Source organism: Pelophylax lessonae (genome assembly GCF_965119305.1).
Source record: "Pelophylax lessonae genome assembly, chromosome: 2".
In the NCBI taxonomy this organism is placed as follows: Eukaryota; Metazoa; Chordata; class Amphibia; order Anura; family Ranidae; genus Pelophylax; species Pelophylax lessonae.
In genome coordinates this window covers 358,118,269-358,140,861 of record NC_138769.1, presented here as the reverse complement: position 1 = coordinate 358,140,861, position 22,593 = coordinate 358,118,269, and the positions used below count along the sequence as shown (strand labels likewise).

Sequence of the window (22,593 nt, the reverse complement as noted above, 5' to 3'; positions counted from 1 at the left end):
GATTTCACTTTTCCAGGGAAGGTGTGTGAGATTGAGAACAAATAGGTTAGCAGCATGCACAGTCTGTAGAAAGCCATAATAGGATTTGCTGCCATATTTGTCACCACACAGAATTTAATACAATAAACCAAAAAGGTGATGCCTATATTTCCCAGTACAGAAAAACTGGGGTAAGCCATGTAATAAATTCATCATAGTATGCTGCAACAGCTAGATTGGAAAAATACTGATAATTATGTAACAAACTGAAACATTCCTAAGGAAAAAAAAAACTTATTTTTTTTAATGAAATGTCCTTAAGTTGCTCCAGAATAAGCAAGCTGTGGCATGCTGGTAATATAAAATTTTCTCCTTGTTCTTGTATGACAAATATCTAAAGCACATGTTAAAACTTTGGTTTTAGAGGTCCCACTTGACTGTATTCATTTTCAGTGAAGTGTGATTTTTCTTTTTGGGACTATTGCACTGAAAACTGTTAGAGTGCTTTACAAATGTCAGAACATAAACAGTTCATCTCCATCTGTTGGACTCAGCTCCATTCGGTCCCAGTTGCAGGGAGACAAGCAGTCTTCACTTTGAAGATCATTTGCAGTCAGCCCAATATCAAGAACCTGAGGATTAGTCCTAGACTCCGCCAGTCTGTAGGGAACAGGAAATAGGCAAAGTGTTATATTTTGCATCTGTACAGTCTAAAAATACAGAATATACACAGGAAAAAAAAAGTTGGGACACTAAAATCTATATAAAGAATGATTTGCAAATCTCAAACCTATTATATTCACAATATAAAAACATATCAAATATTTAAAAATGGAGAAAAAAAAAAAAAAAGGCACATTTTTAAATTGACGGAAGAAAGTCTCAAAGTTGACAGGGCAATGTTTACCACTGTAGCATCCCCTCTTAGGCTGGCCATACATGTCCAACTTTTGTTGTACAATTTTCGGTCAGATCTACCACAAACCACATAATGTGAGGACAAAGCTAAACATTCACTTGTATCCAATAGGCAGGCATTCGTACTACATACTTGAAGGTAAATTTCAAGAAAATCTGACAGAAAACTGAAAGAAAAAATTGTATCATGTATGGCCAGCCTTAAAGATTCTAAACATATGGGAACTGACAAAAAGATTCTAAACATATGGGAACTGACAAAAAGGAGACAAATTGCTCTGCTGGAGTTTGGCAAAGGAATGTTGTCCCATTCTTTACCGAAATAAGATTCGAAATGCTAAACCGTATTTGATCGCTCATATTTGTTTCAAAGATGCGCCACATTTTCAATTGGTGAAAAAGGTCTGGACTGCAGGCAGGCCAGTTAAACACCCGGTCTACTACAAAGCCATGCTGTTAAGATGCAGTAAATGGTTTATTATTGTCCTGAAATATGGAGCTTTAAATCTGGATACACATTTTTAGCACTGATGGTGGCTTTCCAGATGTGCAAGCTGCCCACCCCATGGGCACTACACCTCCATACCATCAGCAATGCAGGCTTTTGAATTGAGCACTGATATACTGGAATGTCCTCTTTAGTCTGGAGGATGCAGTGTCCTTCGTTGCACGTGCACGCCCCCCCCCCCCCACCCCCAATAAAAAGTCAAATGGCACAGAGAACTGTATTCACAGACAGTGAAGCCCATACAGAGATGTCCAGCACAATCATGCAGTGCCATCTTAAGGCCCAAAGATCATTAGCATTCAATATTGCATTTTGGCCTTGTCCTTAGATTTCTCCAGATTCTCAGAATTTTTTTTTTTTGTACTATGGATGGTGATAGTTAACCACTTTAGCCCTGGAAGATTTTGGCTGCTCAAAGACCAAGCCCCATTTTGCGTTTCGGCACTGCGTGACTTTAACGGACAATTGCGCAGTCGTGCGACGCTGTACCCAAACGAAATTGACGTCCTTTTCCCCACAGCTTTCTTTTGGTGGTATTTGATCACCTGTGTGATTTTTATGTTTTGCGCTATAAACAAAAACGCATCAATTTTGAAATTTTTTTTTTTATATGAAATTCTCAAAAAAAAAAAAAAAAAAAAAAAAAAAAAAAAAATCGCAATAAGCGTATTTTGATTGGTTTGCGCAAAAGTTATTGCGTTTACTAACTACGGGAAAGATTTGTCATTTTTTTTTTTTAACTAGTAATGGCGGCGATCTGCGATTTTTTTGTGGGACTGCGACATTGCGGCAGACAGATCGGACCCGACTGACATTTGACACTTTTGGAGTACCAGTGACATTACAGTAATCACTGCTAAAAAGATGCACTGTTACTGTAAAAATGACACTGCAGGGAAGGGGTTTACTTTACTGGTGATCAAGGGGTTGTGTCCCTAGGGGTGTAATTCTAACTGTCAAGGGGTGTGGCTTGTGATGTAATCACAGACATATGATCCTACATAGCAGGATCGCATAGCCTCTGATTACTTCAGTGAGAATGAGACTTTAGTGAGAATGACAGACGGCTGTGTTTACATCAGCAGTCTGTCCTTCTCACTGCAGCGGGAGATCATGAGTGTCCGGCGGCCATACGAGCCGCCGGTCACACGCACTGACTCCCCAGCAGACAAGCGGGGGTGGGAGTGCGCCTCCGGTGGCGCGTGATCACCCCCTAGCTCCTCCCAGGCTAGCGCCGTACATGTACAGCACTTTGCCTGGGAGCGCCAGACTGCCGCCGTACAACTGCGGCGGGTGGTCGGCAAGCGGTTAAAGTCTTTGCAATTTTACATTGATTGAAGATTCTGAAAAAGGAGACAAATTTTTAGATGCAGCTTTTCAGATTGGCAAACCTCTGACGATTTTTAATTCTGAGCTACTGAAGATGCCCTTTTTATATATCCACGCATGTTCCTGACCTGTTGCCAAATAACCCAATTATTTGCAAAAATTTTTCAGCTCTTCCTGGTTAGTACTTTGCCAGCTTTTTGTTTCCCCTGTCCCAACTTTTGAGAAGTGTTGCTGACATCAATTCCAAAATAAATTTTTAAAAAATGGTAAATTCACATTTGAGAAGTTTGTGACTAAAAATGGGATTGAGGGTTGGTGAAATTCTCGCGCTGTCTTCTCTAATTATTGTCTAAAAAATAGGCACCTTTAATGCTGCAGGTACTAAAATTGGTAACCTACACAATAAAGATAAATACAGTTGGGGGGAGTACCGCGCTTTAAAAGTGCTTAAATAACATAAATAAAATATATATATGTAAATACGTGAAAAAGTGCAAAAGTGCTTCTTAAATAATATTAAAATTGATGTGTCTTAATGTATACAATAATATAATCCGATATGCTTTATACAATAAATATAATAGGTGATGAAATATTCATTAAAAAAATATAAATCTTATTGAAACCAACTATATCAATCCATCATACAGTGAAAAATTTATATAAAATTAAAATCGGTGACTTATTTAAATATAAAGTGCTCTAAATAAGTGATAACCAATAAAGTGCTGAAGTGTCCTTTTAAAATTATTTTTATAAATATATAATGTGATGAACGCAATCTTCTTAATCCAAATTTCACATGCAGGTGCTTCGTGCGGTGCCCACTAGGTGTCCTAAGCGCTCACCTCACTGCTCCTTTAAAAGAGCCTTGGTTGTATTTCTCAGTATGTTGTTTCTTCCTCCTTATTGTGCCATTATAAATCCTTGGTTATATCTCCCTTGTAAATGCAGCTATCTTTCAGGGGATATAAGCGGTTCCTTGTATCTCCAAAAAAATCAAATTGGGGCCAACATAGTGAAGTACGTCCCATAAATTTATTTAAAAAAGATAGAGTAACACTCACATTGCTTATCGTCTTGTTTCAAGCATAACATACAATCCTTTGCCGATACGTCACTTCCGGTTGAGCTATCCTACGCGTTACGCTGCGTCATCCCTGGAAGAAGCTGCGTGATGACGCAGCGTAACGCGTAGGATAGCTCAACCGGAAGTGACGTATCGGCAAAGGATTGTATGTTATGCTTGAAACAAGACGATAAGCAATGTGAGTGTTACTCTATCTTTTTTAAATAAATTTATGGGACGTACTTCACTATGTTGGCCCCAATTTGATTTTTTTGGAGATACAAGGAACCGCTTATATCCCCTGAAAGATAGCTGCATTTACAAGGGAGATATAACCAAGGATTTATAATGGCACAATAAGGAGGAAGAAACAACATACTGAGAAATACAACCAAGGCTCTTTTAAAGGAGCAGTGAGGTGAGCGCTTAGGACACCTAGTGGGCACCGCACGAAGCACCTGCATGTGAAATTTGGATTAAGAAGATTGCGTTCATCACATTATATATTTATAAAAATAATTTTAAAAGGACACTTCAGCACTTTATTGGTTATCACTTATTTAGAGCACTTTATATTTAAATAAGTCACCGATTTTAATTTTATATAAATTTTTCACTGTATGATGGATTGATATAGTTGGTTTCAATAAGATTTATATTTTTTTAATGAATATTTCATCACCTATTATATTTATTGTATAAAGCATATCGGATTATATTATTGTATACATTAAGACACATCAATTTTAATATTATTTAAGAAGCACTTTTTCACGTATTTACATATATATATATTTTATTTATGTTATTTAAGCACTTTTAAAGCGCGGTACTCCCCCCAACTGTATAAAAATGGGATTGACTCATCGTAAAATCCATTTCTCTGATGTTCACTGACTGATACAGCTCAGCTCCTGATTAACTATTGGGTTATTCTGTGCCTTACAGAAGGAGGACACTAGGCTGGAAAAAGCTTGACTATGCCTATGGGCAGTCCCAGGGGGTATACACCCACTCTCAGCTATAGGCACTCGGCTTTTATTCTGACACTGCTTGTAACAAAACTAACTCCAGAGGGGTGGGTGCTGTGTCCGTCACTGAACATCAGAGAAATGGATTTAATGGCAAGTCAAAAGTCCCATTTTCTCTTTCGTTCATTGACAGACAGCTGATTCTTAACAATTGGGAAATCCCAAAAGCAGTGTCAAACGTGAGGGCTGGGAAACAGCAGATAAAGCTCAAACAAACTGGAGCTCACCTGAAAAATATACTATCAGAGGACCAGGTCCTCCAAACAGCAGCCAGCAAAACCTTGGAGAAAAAAAAAAAAAAAAAAAATAATTTTTGTAAAGCGTGCACCGACGACCAGGTGGCCACCCTGCAAACCTGCACTGAGGCTTGAAGACGGAAAGCCAAGGAGACACCAAGCACCCAAAGCTTTGCGCAAACTGTTGGCGCTATATAAATCTGTATAATAATAATAAATAATAATAATAATAAATAATAATAATAGAGTGCGCCTAAACAGGGAAAGGAGGAACCCGACCCCTGATGCAAAGGTCTGAACCACCGTCTGTCTGATCCATATGGAAATGGTCACAGAAGCAGACAACCCTTTGTGAGGTCCGTCCATGAGCACAAATGAGTCTGACTTCCTAAGACTCTGCAGCTGCCAGGTACACCCTAATTGCCCGGACCATATCCAAGACATGCAAAGCAATTTCCTACAGATGTTAAGGCTGGGACACAGAAGGCAACACAAGGTCTTCAAATGACAAACCACCTTAGGAAAGAATGACGGACAGAGGCAAAGCACCATAAGGTGTAGGACAGGATAATGCTGTCAGTCCCTGACACCCTGCATGCAGAGGTGATAGCCACCAAAGACCACCTTCTTGGTCAATGTACGCAGGGAAATCTCCCAAATATTTTCAGAGAAGCTTCAGTAGAGCTGAAAGCACCACATTAAGATTCCAGGGAGGCAATGGAGCCTGCACTGAAGAAACCAAAACGTCAGACACTCTAAAGAACAAAAAAAAAAAAAAAAAAAAAAAAAAAAAAAAAAAAAAAAAAAAAAAAAGGATGCACTAGGGTGTGTGGGGCCAAAGGTTGTTGGAAAAAGACTGCCAAAACCAGATACCTGGCCCATGAGGGTACTCCAGGCCAATTTTTGTTCAACCCCCCGTTGACTATTAAGATCCGATCCACCGAGAAAGAGCGGACCCCCAGAGACTCACACCACACAATGTACGTCTTACACGTATGATGGTAGATCTTCCTAGAGGCAGATTTCCAAGCTTTTAACAGCCTAGGAATCCCTGATAAAAAACAAACAAACCTCCACCCTTCAGGACATGGCATTCAAAACAGCAAAGCCGTTAAAGCCAGCGACTAAAACAGGATAGAAGATTAGTCCTTGGGACAGCAGACCCTGCCTGACAGGAAGTCCCCAAAGAGCATCGGCGACCAGCCATACCAGATCGGCATACCAAGAGCGGCGGAGACCTGTCTGGAGCCATTAGAATGACCAGAAATCTCTTCTGCCTGAATCCTGCACAGGAGTCTTGGCAGAAGTTTGAGAGGGCTGGAATGAATCAGTCAGCCCACCTTAGAATGCCGGCTACTTACCCAGCCATCAGGACACTTCTTATGCCCCTTTGGTTATGGGCAGAACTTGTACCGGACATCCCTGAAGATAATTGTGCAATGAGGAAGACAGTCTGATCGCTCAGATTTCCAGTACACCAATTGGCAGTCTGGGCTCTGCCATAGTCCAGACCCCTGAGCACATCTGTACTGAGGACACCTCCCTACCTGGACATACTGGCATTCGTGGAGACAACCATCCAGTACAGGAGGAAAAGGATTTTTCTATGTCTTAGTGCCAGAGAGTGAAGCCACCTCTAGAGATCATGGATCCTTGACCCATTTCACCAGAATCTCAAGGGGGGACACCATCAGGCCCAGCAAGCGCAGACCATCCCAGGGAGGGGCCCACTTCCACCACAAAGCCCTCCAGTGGTAGTGGGGGGGGCAGCTACTTGCCACACCAGGAACAGGGTGGGTACCGCTCGACAGGACACTGCTCCAATGTAACGTTGGTCCTGTTGGCCAGAAGGAAACTCTGCGACTGTTTAACTCGCAGGCCAGCCCCCCATCCAGTGGGGCTATGTCACGGCTGACCTAGCACGAAGCTGTGGTCTGCACACGCTCGCTGGCCGGACTTGGGGACCCCAAGGATCTATATGATCCAGTTTGCTGCCAAGTCCAGGACTTAATTGTAATTCTCACAAGAGCAAAAAAAAACACTGAGTGCCTATAGCCGAGAGTGGGTGTATACCCCCTGGGACTGCCCATAGACGTAGTCAACCTTATCCTGCTTTGTGTCCTACTCCTATAGGGGGCAGCATAACCCAATGGTTAAGAATCAGAAGCTGTGTCCTGTCAACTAAAAGGAATATGGGTTTAAAATTCGCACACCATTGCATTCGGTTTGATTTCGATTTTGCACAGCATCCCAACTTTGGAATTGGGGATAGAGAGGAAACAGTCACTTTTATATTATCCCAGGTCTAACAGAAGGCGGCCTCTCTGAAGGCTTCTAAAACATACCAGGCATGAAAGCATTCATTAAACAGAATTTAACAAAAATCAGAAAGTCTGAATACCTTGTCTATACAGCATCTCACAAAAGTGAGTACACCCCTCACATTTTTATAAATAATTTAATTATATCTTTTGATGCGACAACCCCTTTAGAAATGACACTTTGCTACAATGTAACCTAGGGAGTGTACAGCCTGTATAACCATGTAAATTTGCTGTCCCCTCAAAATAACTCAATACACAGCCATTAATGTCTAAACTGCTGGCTGGCAACAAAAATGAGTACACCCCTAAGTGAAAATGCCCAAATTGGGCCCAATTAGCCATTTACTCTCCCTGGTGTCATGCGACTGTTACAAGGTCCCAGATGTGATTAGGGAGCAGGTGTTAAATTTGGTGTCATTTCTCACTCTTACTGGTCACTGGAAGTTCAACATGGCACCTCATGGAAAATAACTGAGGATCTGAAAAAAATATTTTCTACATAAAGATGTCCTAGGCTATAAGATTGCAAAGACCCTGAAACTGAGCTGCAGCACGGTGGCCAAGACCATACAGTGGTTAACAGGACAGATTCCACTCGGGGGGGTGGGGGTCAGCCTGTCAGTGCTTAGACCATACACCACACATTGCATCAATTTGGTCTGCATGGCTGTCATCCCAGAAGGAAGCCTCTTCTAAAAAGATGCACAAGAAAGCCTGCAGTTTGCTAAAGACAAGCAGACTAAGGACATGGTTTCCTGGAACCATGCCATGTGGCCTAATAAGGACAGATAAACTTACTTGGTTCAGATGGTGTCAAGCATGTGTGGCGGCAGCCAGGGGAGTAGTACAAAAGACAAGTGTCTTGCCTACAGTCAAGCATGGTGGTGGGAGTGTCATGGTCTGGGCTGCCACTGAGGAGCTACAGGTCATTAAGGGAACCATGAATACCAACATATACTGTGACATACTGAAGCAGTGCATGTTCCACTTTCTTCAGAGACTGGGACGCAAGGCAGTATTCCAACATAATGACTCCAAACACACCTTCGACGACCACTGCCTTGCTAAAGAAGCTGAGGGTAAAGGTGATGGACTGGCCAAGCATGTCTCCAGACCTAAACCCTATTGAGCATCTGTGGGGCACCCTCAAACAGAAGGTGGAGGAGCGCAAGCTCTCCACCATCCACCAGCTCTGTGATGTCATCATGGAAGAGAACTCCAGTGACAACCTGTGAAGCTCTGGTGAACTCCATGCCCAAAGGGTTAAGGCAGTGCTGAATAATAAATGGTGGCCACTTAAAATATTGACACTTTGAGTTCTCCCCCAAGTGAAAATGCCCAAATTGGGCCCACTTTTGTTGCCAGCAGTTTAGACATTAATTGCTGTGCGTAGAGTTATTTTGAGGGGACAGCAAATTTACACTGTTGTACAAGCTGTACACTTACTACTTAACACTGAAGAAATTAATTTGCTACAATGTAGTCACATGAAGATAAAACATTTACAAAAATGTGAGGGGTGTACTCCCTTTTGTGAGATACTGTACTTGTTCCAGGTCAACATCTATCCTGACAAAAAGCATCATATCCAGGTATAGGAGCTGTTACAAAAACAATTACTGAAAGAAGGATAACAGCCAAGAGCTCGCCCTTGCATAATTTAGCAATATGTGAGCAACCATACCAGTTATTTTTTGTATTTAATTAAGGATTTTGTTAAGGCACCACTGCAGCCTAAACCTAAAATCTGTTTTTGAGAGATGAAAAACAGCATGTGGCAGGTTTTATTTGCCCTATATCCACTTCTCCACTCTATACAAAGTTACCTTTATTGGGCTATGCTTGCTTACCCACAACAACAGGACCAATGCAAGGCTTTAAGCACAATCAGCATAGCCAGCTCCCCTTAATTACATAAAATATATGAACACAAGCTTCATTGCTAATACAGCTACACAGATTAAAGTTAGTTCTATGTCAAAAGGCATGGATAAAGATTCCTCAGGCTTAAAGTCATGTTTTAGTGAACTTAAAAAAGTTCACTTGGACCAAACTGGTCTAAATGAACCATTTTGTTTATGAATGCATGCAGCAGCTGTCAAGGCTGTATGAACTGCATGCAGCCTCAGCTATAAACCATATACAGCACTGTTCTAGCAGCAGGATAGGGAATTCCCATTGTGCTTGAAGAAAACAGGCGAGGTGAGCGCCACTGAGCAATTCACAGGAAACCTTTTTTAATGAAAAGGTGGAGATCAAGAGGTCATCCGCCTGCCTCAGCCAGAGGAAGAATTTTATTCATTTAGAAAATACCATTGAATGTTTTACGAAAACATGGAGTTAGGCTTTAAACACAGTATAGATCTAATGCAATTAGAAGTAATGTCCATAATTTACCTTGAGAAAGCCTCATCCAGCCCATCATCTAGTTCCTGCAGAAAAAAAAAAAAAAAAAAATTATATACGAGTACACATGCTCCCTTAAAACACTAGCAAGGAAAAAAATTATTATATTAATTATATTATATTAATTATATTATATATTAATTATATTATTTATTATATTATATTATATACCTTTGCAAAGATTAACCATATTCCATGTCTGTAGCATTCAATGTATAAGCAACATGTAACACTGTTAAGGAGTTGGTTGGATCACTTTTATAATGCCCATGTGAAGGAACGGGCCAATTGTGCTTTTGCCTTACTTTGATTGCAAAGAACAGTCAGTACAGCAAAGCTGAGCCAAGTCCATAACTTAACGCTAGATATGACATTTGTGTATATGACTGTAAGCTTCCTGTGGCCTTTGCTTCTGACAGTACAGCAATGCTATCTTAACCACTTCCATACAGAGCAGTTAGACCCCCTTCCTGCCCAGACCAATTTTCAGCTTTCAGCACTCTCACACTTTGAATGACAATTGCTCAGTCATGCTACACTGTAACCAAACAAAATTTTTATCATTATTTTCACACAAATAGAGCTTTCTTTTGGTGGTATTTGATCACAACTGGGTTTTTTTTTTTTTTTTTTTTTCGTGATATATGCAAAAAAAGAGCAAAAATTTTGAAAAAAAAACACTTTTTTTTAGTTTCAATTAAAAAATTTTGCAAAAAATAAATTTTTCCTCATACATTTGGGCCAAAATGTATACTGCTACATGTCTCTGGTAAAATTAACCCAAATTAGTGTATATTTAGTCTGTGTGAAAGTTAGAGTCTAGAAGCTATGGTACCAATTACTGAAAATTGATCACACCAGATGTACTTACTGCCTTTCTTTTTTTTCCCCACAAAGTTGTCAATTTATAAGCTATTTCTAACACATAGCATGTACACAGCAAAAATTACACCCAAAAATACATTCTGCTACTCCTTTCGAGTATGGTGATACCACGTGTGAGACTTTTACACAGCCTGGCCACAAAGAGACTCCACGTCCAAGAAGCACCTTCAGGCGTTCTAGGAGCATAAATCCACATAAAACTTTCTTACTACCCATCACACTTTTCAAGGCCCTAGAGCACCAATACAATGGAAAAGTCCACAAAATGACCCCCATTTTGGAAAGCAAACACTCCAATGTATATTCTATGAGGCATTATGGGTTGTTTGAACGTGTCATTTTTTTCCACAAGTTTTTGGAAAATGTGGGAAACAAATGAAAACTTTTTTTTTTTTTTTTTTTACACAAAGTTGTCAATTTATAGGATATTTCTAACACATAGCATGTAAATAGCAAAAATTACACCTCAAAATACATTCTGCCACTCCTCCTGAGTATGGCAATACAACATGTGTGAGACTTTCACAGCCTAGCCATATAGAGGGGCCTAACATCCAAGGAGCATCATGCATCCTAGCCACTTGCCTAGGCCTATTTTTGACATTTGGTGTTTACAAGCTAAAATCAGTTGTTTTGCTAGAAAACTGCTTAGAACCCCCAAACATATATATTTTTTTTTAGCAGAGACCCTAGAGAATAAAATGGAGATTATTGCAATATTTTTTATCACACCGTATTTGCGCAGCGGTCTTCCAAATGCAATTTTTTGGGAAAAAATTCACTTTTTTTAATAAAAAAAATAAGAAACCAGTAAAGTTAGCCCAATTTTTTTCCATAATGTGAAAGATAATGTTACGCCGAGTAAATAGATACCCAACATGTCAGGTTTCAAAATTAGAATAGAAAATAGAAAGGCACGACAGGACCTCTTTTTTGTGAGATCTGGGGTCAAAAAGTCCTCAGATCTCACAAGTACACTAAAAGATAGAAAAAAAAAAAAAAAAGCGGGGAAAAGGACCGGAACGCGGTGGGAGGGGGGGGCGCCTCTTCCGCCATCCCGGAAGGGTGATCCCACGGTGAATCCGCCACTGGGACCACCCTTATCGGAAAGCCAACCGTCCACCGTTTAAAAAAAATACCAGGGTTATGGCAGCTATCTGCTGCCATAACACCGGTATTTAGGTTTAAACGGAGGACGTATATAAACCTTTTTGGACTTGTGGACATGGCTGTATGAAGGGTGACAGGTACTCGGGTACTTTGTTGGGCAGGTGACAGGTACTCTGGTACTGATGAGCAGGTGGCAGGTACTCGGGGTACTGATGAGCAGGTGGCAGGTACTCCGATAGGCAGGTGATAGGTACTGATGAGTAGTACTGATACTGATAGGTGATACTGTACTGATAGGTACTGATGAGCAGGCGGCAAGTATTCGGGTACTTCAGGCGTCAGGTACTCTGATGAGCAGGTGGAAGGTACTCGGGTACTCTGATGGGTAGGTGACAGGTACTCCGTTGACAGGTACTCAGAGTACCCGTCACCAGAGTACCCGTCACCAGAGTACCCGAGTACCCGTCACCAGAGTACCCGAGTACCCGTCACCAGAGTACCCGTCACCAGAGTACCCGAGTACCCGTCACCAGAGTACCCGAGTACCCGTCACCAGAGTACCCGAGTACCCGTCACCAGAGTACCCGAGTACCCGTCACCAGAGTACCCGTCACCAGCCCATCAGAGTACCCGAGTACCTGTCATCTGAGTACCTGATGGGCTGGTGACAGGTACTTGGGTACTTTGATGGGCTAGTGACAGGTGCTCTTTATTGGTGGGGGGGGGGGGGCAATCAGTGTGTTTGGGGTGCACTGTAATTGGTAACTAGCTGTTACCACACTCTTCCTCACACAGGATCAGTGTGTGAGGAGGAGAACACGGTGACAGCTAGTTAACGTGTTCTCTGTTGACATTTGTGACCAGCTGTGATTGGACACAGCCGGTCACGTGGTAAAGAGGCAATTTCATTGGCTTTTTACCTAGATCGGAGATCGACTGTCCGAGGGACGAGCCTCGTCCCTGATCGCTGCTCTGCGCGCCCCCGGGGGCGCGCATTGCAGAGAGAACGAGCGGCTCGTGCTGGAGCCGCTGATGTGATCGGCTGTGATTGACACAGCCGATCACATGGTAAACAGCCAATTTCTATTGGCCGTTTACCTTGATCAGGGATGGGCTATGTCCGAGGGACGAGCCTCACCCCCGATCACCGCGCTGTGCGCCCCCGGGGGCGTGCAGTAGAGGGGAGATCCGGGCGACGTCCTATGACGGCGGCCCGGATCCTTACAACCACTTTGCCGACGTCATTTTACATGACTCGGTATGGAAGTGGTTAATCAGGAGGTATACTAGCCCAAACTGAAGGACTGTTAATGCTCCAATATGGTCACCAAACCCCGATTTGTCCCATTTCCTTAGATTGTTACCTAAACAATTAGGTGAAAAACACATAGGTTTGAACACCGAAAGAATGTTTAACCACCTCCTGTCCAGCCTATTGTAATACAGGCTGAAGTCCTGACGGCCTACTTGTGCGCACCATGGGGACCACACCGCAGCGTGATCTGTGACACGCTGTATCCAGCAGACATAGAACACAGATTGTACTGGGTCCTTGTGCGCTTCCCTGTATCATGTGTTCACTGTGACCAATCACAGGGATCACATTTCCGTTGTAATTAATGGCTTTCATTCGTCACCACTGAACCATTATGATGATCTAGGATTGTTCACAGCGATCGCATGGTACAGGGACAGTCACAGCAGACTTGTTTCATGTGTAGGTTGTGGCCATTTACACAGCTAATCACAATTACACAGTGGCACATGATGGGAGGTCATTTACACTTTTGCATTGTAAAAATGATTGCTTATGCAGTAATCACTAATAAGCAATCCGCGTAAAAAATAAATTCTTGGGTCACCTCCCTAGAGCAGTAGTGTCACTGTACTGCTCAGGTGATCGTATATTAAAAAAAAAAAAAATCTGCACACCATAGATTGTAGACCAACTTTCACAGTAAATATACACTGACTTGTGTATTCTGCTATATTTCTTTGGTAAAAAAAAAACATTTTGGCAAACATTATGAAGATTTGGAAAACATGCAAAAAGGATTTTGTACCAAAAAAAAAAAAAAAAAATCCTCCATTTCCGAGTTCATTGACTGACATGGCTCTCCAGATTCAGAACCACAGGGTTATATTGCCCCTAAAGGAATTGGACACTAGGCAGGAGGAAAGAAAAACTAAAAAGAAGACTGGGCTACGCCTATGGGCAGTCCTAGGTGGTATACATCCCCCTCTGCTATAGGCCTTCAGTTTAGCAACTCGCAGTGTCAGAAGTATCAAAACTCCATAGAGGGGTAGGTGCTGTGTCCAATGAACTCAGAAATGGATTTTACGGCAAGTACCAAAAAAAACAGGATTTTTGTACTTCCAGTAAAATCCTTCTCTGTTCAACTGGGATGTCAGTATTTTTATGAGGGGTGGGAAGACAAAAACGCAAAGAACGCAACTCCCCAAAGGCTAAACGTAGCCAACCAGGTAATCTGGAGCAACTGGAGCTCACCTAGCAAAAACATACACCCTTAAAAGAACAAAAGATTCTCTTTAAACTGCAGCCTGCCAAACCTTGCGGCCAAAAGAGGCATCCAAAGATGCCAGCACATCAACTTGTAGAATTTTGTGAATGTATGCAGAGACAACCAAGTTGCCGCTTTGCAAACTTGCATGACTGACGCCTGATGACGAAAAGCCCAAGAGGCGCTCTAGGAGAATGTGCCTTCACTGGGAAATAAGGGACCTGACCCTTCAGCGAATAAGCCTGAACAACCGTCTGCCTGATCCACCTGGAAAGGGTGCAGCCAATCCCTTATGAGGTCCCTCAGTCAAGGACAAAAAGCATCTGACTTTCTGAAAGACTCAGTAACCGCCAGGTAAACCCTGATCGCTCGAACCACATCCAAAGATTGCAAGGCAATTTCCTTAGGATGCTTGGGAGAGAGTGAAGGCAGCAGGATGTGTTCATTAAAATGAAAATTAGAAACCACTTTAGGAAGAAAAATTGATTTGGTCATAGTACCACTTTATCTCTGTGGACCACCAGATAAGGTGAACAGCAGGACAACGCTGCCAATTCAGACACCCAGTGGGCAGAAGTGATGGCCACCAAAAAAAAAAAAAAAAAAAAAAAAAAAAAAAAAAAAGCAACCTTCTGGAGACCATGAAGGCAGAGGAATCTCCCGAATGTTCTCAAAAAGGAGGCTTTTGAAGGACAGATACCAGATTAAGATCCCACGGGGGTAGCGGGGACCGTCTGAGGAGCCATATGGCACACTCCCTGAATGAAGGCACGTATCAATGCATGCATAGCTAACGGGCGTTGAAAATATATCACCAAGGCCGATACTTAGCCTTTGATAGTGCCCAAAGCCAACAGCTGTTTAACCCATTTCTGCAAAAAGGCCAAAACCCTAGCAACCGAAAACAAGAGGGTGCACCTTCAGCAATTCGCACCATGAATGTATGCTTTCCACGTACGATGATATATCTTCTTGGAAGTCAACTTTCTAGCCTTCAAGGAGCGTAGGAGTCAAGAGTCAGAAAGACCGCTGGTCCCTCAACACCTGGCTTTCAGGAGCCATGCCTTTAAAGACAGCGACTATAAAGCAGGATGGAAGATTGGACCTTGAGACAGCAGGTCTTCCCTGAGAGGGAGTCTCCAAGAAGCTTCGGTGACCAACCTTGCCATGTCTGCATACCAAGACCAGCGAGGCCAGTCTGGAGCCACCAGAATGGCCGGAATCCATTCGACCTCTATTCTGTGCAGAAGCCTCGGCAGAAGTTTCAGTGGAGAAAATGCATAAATCAGCTGATACCGACCCCAAGGAGCCACCAGCCATGGCATTGTCCAATTGAATCTGAACCAGACAATCTTTCAGATGAGTCATCCAGTGGCTCAGACAACGCTTTATTGCTCTGATCTCCAAAACATTTATCGGTAGTTTGGACTCTACTGTCCAGGTTCCCTGGGCACAGAACTTCCCCAGCACCCCGCCTGACAGGCTGGCGTCCGTGGTTACCACCGTCCAAAACAACGGGAGGAAGGACTTGCCCTGGCATAGTGCTGGAGAGTGAAGCCACCATAATAACAGAGCAGATATTGTGTTGTGGCTCAACCAAATGAAATTGTCTAAAGACTTTGGATCCTTGTTCCTTTGACCAGAATCTCTTTGCAAAGGTCTGGTATGGAACTGAGAAAACTGAACATGCCACGAAGGTCAATACCATCAGACCCAAGGCTCACATGCAAGTTCACAGAGAGGACAGTTTGCCTGCCAACAACAACCATATCGCCCCCTGCAACTTCTGCAGCTTGTCCAGGGGAAGAAAGACCCTCGCCAAGGCTGAATCTAGAGTCAGGCCCAGACAATCCAGTCTCAAGGAAGGTGGATTTCTTGAAATTGATGGTCCACCCAAACTCCTGCATGGAGCTGACAATGATCATCAGGTCGCCCATCAGGGATGAATGAGAGAGCTCACCAAGATCGTCCAGACACCCCAGTGCCGCAGTCCCCCTTTGGCGCAACAAAGCCAACATCGTGGCCAGTACTTTTGGTAAATCCCCTTGGAGATGAGGAGAGACCAAAAGGTTAACGCCACAAATCCATAATGTTCTTCTGCTACAGCAGTGTAGATATGCTTCCTTGATATCTATGGAGGCCAAAAATTCTCCCAGGTGTAGCGACGCCACTACCATTCAAATGGATTCCATGCGAAACCTCTGTATCCGCACGAAGCTGTTCAGAGCCTTGAGATCCAGAATTGGATGCACTTTTCCCTCTTTTCTGGGCACAGTAAACCAGTTTGAATAAAACCCTTGCAGGCGTTCCTGAAGGGGAACTGGTACAATCACCCCTTGAGACAGCAGATCCTGTATCGCCTCCTGCAGATCCCTTAACCGGTCTGGGAGATAGGCGCAGGCACAGATTGGACGGAAAGACTGTTTGACAGACGAGACCAGAATTTGATCTTGTACCCCCGATTAGATCAGTTAGTAAACCATTTGTCCTGAATCAAGGCAGTTCAAGGTTCTGGAAAGAAGCGAAGATGTCCCCCCCCCCCCCCACCCCAGAATCGGGTGAGGGAGCCCCTTCATGCAGACAATGATTTGTCCATGGATCTGGACTGGCCGGTCCTTTATTTACCTGACCATGGTTCTTGGAATTCCCAGAAGACCTAAACGGCTTTTTTCTTGCGACCCGGAGGTATGAAAAAGCCGCTTACAAGTACGTGGTGCCTCTCCATTAGAGGACTGAGGAAGAAGAGTATTCTTTCCCCCAATAAGGCCTATGATCAACTCGTCCAGAGAGGATCCAAACAACCTCTCCCCCAAATAGGGAAGATCAGTCAAAGCCTTTTTGGAAGCCTGGTCCGCAGATCAGCTTTTCAACCACACCATGCGTCTAAATCGCAACCCCCACTGCCGACACTCTGGCCACTAGGGGAGCCGCCATCACACATGAACACCAAAGCTTGAACCATCTTTGTCCATTAGTTCCAGCACCGCAGGGGGGAGCGGTTCAGCTTCCAAGTTACCCCTGTCATTACAAGGAGCAGGAGCGGAAGGGGACGCCCCCCCCACCCTGCGGCTCACCGAAAGACCTAGGCAAGCAGCCTGCATGGCCGCCGAATAGAAGACCCGATCAAAGCCGCATTCGGCTCTGATCGGGTCTCCATGTAAAAACCCGGAAGGGATGTCATGACATCACTTTCGGGTACTGGCGCCAGATTAAAAAAAAAAAAAAAAAAAAAAAAGACAGCATTCAAAACAGCCAAACTTGGCGTTTTGAATGCTCTTAAGTGCAGAGGAGGGGTTTGGGGTCTTTTAGACCCCCCAGATCCCTCCACAAGAGTACCTGCCAAAAAAAAAAAATTTTTATGTACGAAAATTTCGGCCAATACCGATATGCGATGACCAAAATATCGGCATCAGTAATAAAAAACGATATAGGTTGATCACTAGTTTAAAGCGCTTAGGCACCACTAACTTGTGCTTGATGCGCCCCCATTGTTCATTGACAATATCGTCAAAGTGCCAGACAAGGAAACACCTTGCCCGATTTTCAGGAGCCAAAAGACAACTGCGAACCAGACGCTGTAGATTCATCTGTCAAATTTATAGTTTCCTGCACTGAAAATTAAGTGTTTTCACCAATGGGTGTTCCCGTGCGGCGGACGACAGGTCCTCTTCACCATCAGAATACGACGACACCGACCCCTCAGGGTGGGGTGCGTCTGCGGGGGCCAAGTCTGCCTCACAAACTGAGGAAACTACCGTGGGAGGTGAAGGCAGAGGGCGTTTGCGGCTAGCAATGCTTTTACATACAAAATCTACCTTAGACACAAGGCTTTCCAAGACTGCCATAAGCGCAGACAGGGGCTGCGACCCAGAAGGTTCCGCAGCCACTCCTAGGGGGTCTGTAAATGAAGTAGTACCCTGGGACTCCATATTACACTATGAAAAAATGCAGGGTCACTTTTAAAAGTCACTAAATCACGATCCCATCTAGCGGTATACATAATCCCAATCCAATACAAGCCTTAGCAGAGTGGGCAAGTAAAACCTACAGGGGACCCCAGAAAACAGACTGCTCAGGAGACTACCAGCACGTTGTTATGAAAGTGAAAGTAAAAGTTCCTTCACAGGAAATGACAAGCCAGTCAGATAGATTTCTTAAGTTACATGCCGTTAACCTGTCTAGCATTGTGGACTACAAGAAAATGGCCGCCCCATGAGGCATTGAGGACTACAAGAAAATTGCCGCCCCATGAATTCATATAGGGGGAATAAAAAGGGCTGCCCATGCAATTCAACGCGAGAATAAAAAGCATGAATCTACAGCAAAATGGTGGTCCCCACGGCACGCCATGCAGTCTCCCAGACCCCCGGAGAGGGCCCAGACAAAAGGCATCAGAGGGGCCCTAAGAAGGGACCCCCGCCAGGACAAGGGCACCTCCAAAGAAAAAGGCTGCAACTTTTCTGCCCCCGGAGGTAGGACCAACTATGGGTAGGCCTAATATCCCAAAAGTCAGGGGAACCAAGGGAGCCCTGAAGGTCAGACTATTCCAGGGAGGGGGCCCATATCCGCTCCGAGACCACCAGAGGATTGGGGGGGAAACAGTATTACCATACCACAGTACCAGGTGGGTGCCACTCTGCACAGACCACCTCCCAACCAGGGGTGCCAAAAGCCAGGGGGTACACTGCGACTCAGGGCATTCCAGTTCGATCGCGTCCCATCGACTTGTCCACTTGCAGGCCCGTCCCCATCCATCAGGGCTCTGTCGTGGCGAGGCCTAGTTCTGGACTAGAACCTGCTCACGCTCGTTGGCCAGGCTGGGAGACCATAAGGATCAGAATATCCAGTCCGAAACCACAGCTGGCTGTTGGAGTTTTTAGTTTGCCAGGAACTCTCCCCCACAACAACAACAAATTTCCCCTATTAGTGGCGAAGACCGAAGTCCCAGCAGGGAACTAGGTCCTATTCCTAAACTAGGCAAAAAAACTGGCTGCTGTAGCAGAGTGTGTGGGGTTATGCCTGCAGGGACAGCCCCTATAGCCATGGTAAAGTTTTCCTGCCTAGTGCCCATTCCTGATTGGAGGAGCATAACCCAATAGTCTAAGATATGGAGCAGTGTCCATCAATGAATGACAGAAAATGGGATTTTTGACTTAACGCAAAATACATCTCTCAATGGACAGCTCCTGATTCTAAACCATTGGGTTATACTGCCCCCTACAGGGAGTAAGTCAAGGTTTCTCCTGCCTCTTGTCCAAGTCTATGGGCAGTCCCAGGGGGATATACACCAACTCAGCTATAGGCACTCCGTTTTGTTACAAGCAGTGTCAGAAGAAAGCCAACTCCACAGATGGGTGCTGTGTCAGACAATGAACATCAGAAATACGGTATGTCAAAAATCCCATTTTCTTTAGTTCATTGACGGACAGCGCCTGATTCTTAACCATTGGGACATCCCTAAGAAGTGAAAACATGAGGGGTGGGAAAATCAGAAAAATTTCCAAGGCTAACCATAGCCAACCAGGTAACACGGAGCTAAACCATAAACTGGAGCACACCTGAAACAATACACCCTCAAAGACGACCAGGTGCTTTAAACTGCAGCCAGAAAAACCTTGCGGCCAAAAGAAGCATCCGCAGAAGCCAACACATTCATTTTATAAAAATTTTGTAAAAGTGTGCACCAACGACCAGGTGGCCGCCTTGCAAACCTGCATCACTGACGCCTGATGGAAAGCCCAGGAGACACTATGCGCCCTAGTAGATTGCTCCTTGACATGGGAGGAACCTGACCCGATTCAATAGGTCTGAACCACCGTATGTCTGATCAATCTGGAAATGGTCGCAGAAGCAGACAACCCTTTAGGAGGTCCTTCCATGAGCACAAAAAGGGGGTTGGACTTCCTAAAAAGACTCTGTAGCTGCCAGGTACACCCTAATTGTCCAAACCACATCCAAGGCATGCAAGGGAATTTCTTCAGATGTTGGCCTGGGACACAGGGAAGGCAACACAATATTGGACAGGGATGAAGTACCACCTTATCCTTGTGAATCACCAATAAGGTGGACAGGATAAAGCCGCCAGTTCAGACACCCTGCACACAGAGGTGATAGCCACTAAAAAAGGCCACCTTCCGGGGCAGTGCAAGCACGGAAACCTCTTGAATATTTTCAAGGGGAGGCTTCTGTAGAGCTGAAAGCACCACATTAAAGATCCCAGGGCGGCAACGGAGCCTGCACTAAAGGAACCAAAAGGTCGGTCACCCTGAAGAAAAGTATGCACTAGAGTGAGGCCAAAGGTCATTGGAAAAAGCCAAAACCTATACCTGGCCCTTGATGGTACTCAAGGCCAATCCCCCCCATTAAAGGTTAAGATCTGATCCACCGAGAAAGACTCACACCATGCAATGTACATCTTCCATGTACGATGGTAGATCTTCCTAGAAGTAGATTTCCTTTCAACCACGTAGGAAATCACCGACTCAGACAAACCTCCATCCTTCAGCACCTGGCATTCAACAGCCAAGCCGCAAGCCAGCGACTGTAAAGCAGGATGGAAGATCGGTCCTTGGGACATCCAAACCTCCGAGGGGAAGCGCCAAGGAGCATCGGTGTACCAAGACCAGCAAGGCAAGTCAGCAAGGCAAGTCTGGACGGAATCCCTTCTGCTTTAATCCTGCACAGGAGTCGTGGCAGAAATTTGAGATTGGTGGAATGAAAATCGGTCAGCCCACCTTAGAATGCCAACTACTTACTGAGCAGCCAGGCTACTTGTGCCCCCTTCGAGATTGACAGACCAGGGCCATGTCATTATCCAAATTAATTCGTACTGGACACCCCTGAAGACGAATTGTCCAGACAAAGGCTGATAGAGTGCCAGAACAATCTGACTAGTCTGCCAGAGTCCAAACCCCCTGAGCATATCTGTGCTGAGGAGGCATCCCCATCTAGACAGGCTTCCATCCGTGGTGATAACCGTTCAGTACAGGGGGGGGGGGGTGTAAGAAAAATTCTCTTGTCGAAGTGCCAGAGAACGAAGCCACCTCTAGGACTGACTGGCCCTCATAAGATAGGGCCAGGGACTATTCATAGGATTCAGATATATTGGGCAGATTAGATAGGCCAAATGGTTCTTATCTGCCGACACATTCTATGTTTCTGTGTTTCTATGTGTGGAACTGTGCAAACAGACCGCCTTAAAAAAGGTGGACACCATCAGGCCCAGCAACCGCAAGCCCAGAGGAATGATCCCCTGCTGAACAGAAGCCAAATTGCCTCCTGCAATCTCTGGAGTTTTTCTAGAGGAAGAAACTGGCTGAGGCAGAGTCCAGAGTCAGACCCAGATAGTCCAGTTTATGGACAGAACCAAAAGAAGCCTACTGAAGATTCAGAACCCAACCAAACACCAGAGTTCGCAGAGCAATTTCCAGTTGTCCGTCAGAGCAGTTGGAGTCTTCTGTTTGCAGAAGATCGTCCAGGTACCCCAGTACCACAATTGCCCTTCTGACTCAAATAATGCCAGCATCAGGGCCAACACTTTGTGAAGACCCGAGACCAAAGGTTCACGCCACAAATAGATAACTCTCCACGCCCACGGCAAAAGACGGAGGAAGTGTTGGTAACCGGCACATATTAGAACGTGCAGGTAGGCGTCCTTGATGACGAAAGAAGCGAGAAAACCCCTGAGGTAGGAACGCCACTACCGTGCGAATGGATTCCATTTCGGAACTTCTGTACCCGCACAAAGCAGTTTAGCGCATTGAGGTCCAAAATTGGACCCACCTTGCCTTACTTCCTGGGGACTGTAAAGAGGTTTAAGTAAAAACCCCCGAAAACGTTCCTAAATCTGAACAATCACCCCTTGAAGGAACAAGTCTTGCACCACTCCAAAGAGACACAAGTTATCTGGGGACAAGTGCAAGTTTGAAAGAAGAACCTTTCCGGAGGATAAGCCCCCAACTTGATCTTGTAGCCTGGCCGAATGTGGACCCATGTGTCCCATACCAGGAAGGTCCATGGATCCAGAAACCAGCAAAGACGTCCGCCCACCCCAGATACAGGTGAGGGTGCCCCTTCATGCAGAGGCAGCTTTGTCCGCAGGTCTGGAAGAGCCTGCTCATGGATTACCAGACCAGGTCCTCTTGGAACCTGCAGTGGAGGCCCTGACTTTTGATCCCTTGTCTTGAAACCCTGAGGGCCGACCCTGAGAAGAATAGCCCACGCAGGCTACCAAGGGCAAGGAGCCCCATCGTAGATTACTCTTCCACCCTTGTGAG

General features: G+C 44.5%; 1 protein-coding gene across 1 annotated transcript in view; it reads right to left on the bottom strand.

The window, feature by feature from the left end:
• Positions 1 to 298: 298 nt before the first annotated feature.
• The window catches only part of LDLRAP1 (low density lipoprotein receptor adaptor protein 1), a 94,549-nt gene continuing 72,254 nt past the window's right edge, over positions 299 to 22,593 (bottom strand). The window contains exons 8-9 of the mRNA XM_082246540.1: positions 9,792 to 9,826; positions 299 to 639 (exon numbers count right to left, since the gene is read on the bottom strand). Coding sequence (XP_082102666.1) covers positions 495 to 639; positions 9,792 to 9,826 — 180 coding nt within the window. The 3' untranslated portion in view covers positions 299 to 494. The remainder of the gene's footprint in view (positions 640 to 9,791; positions 9,827 to 22,593) is intronic.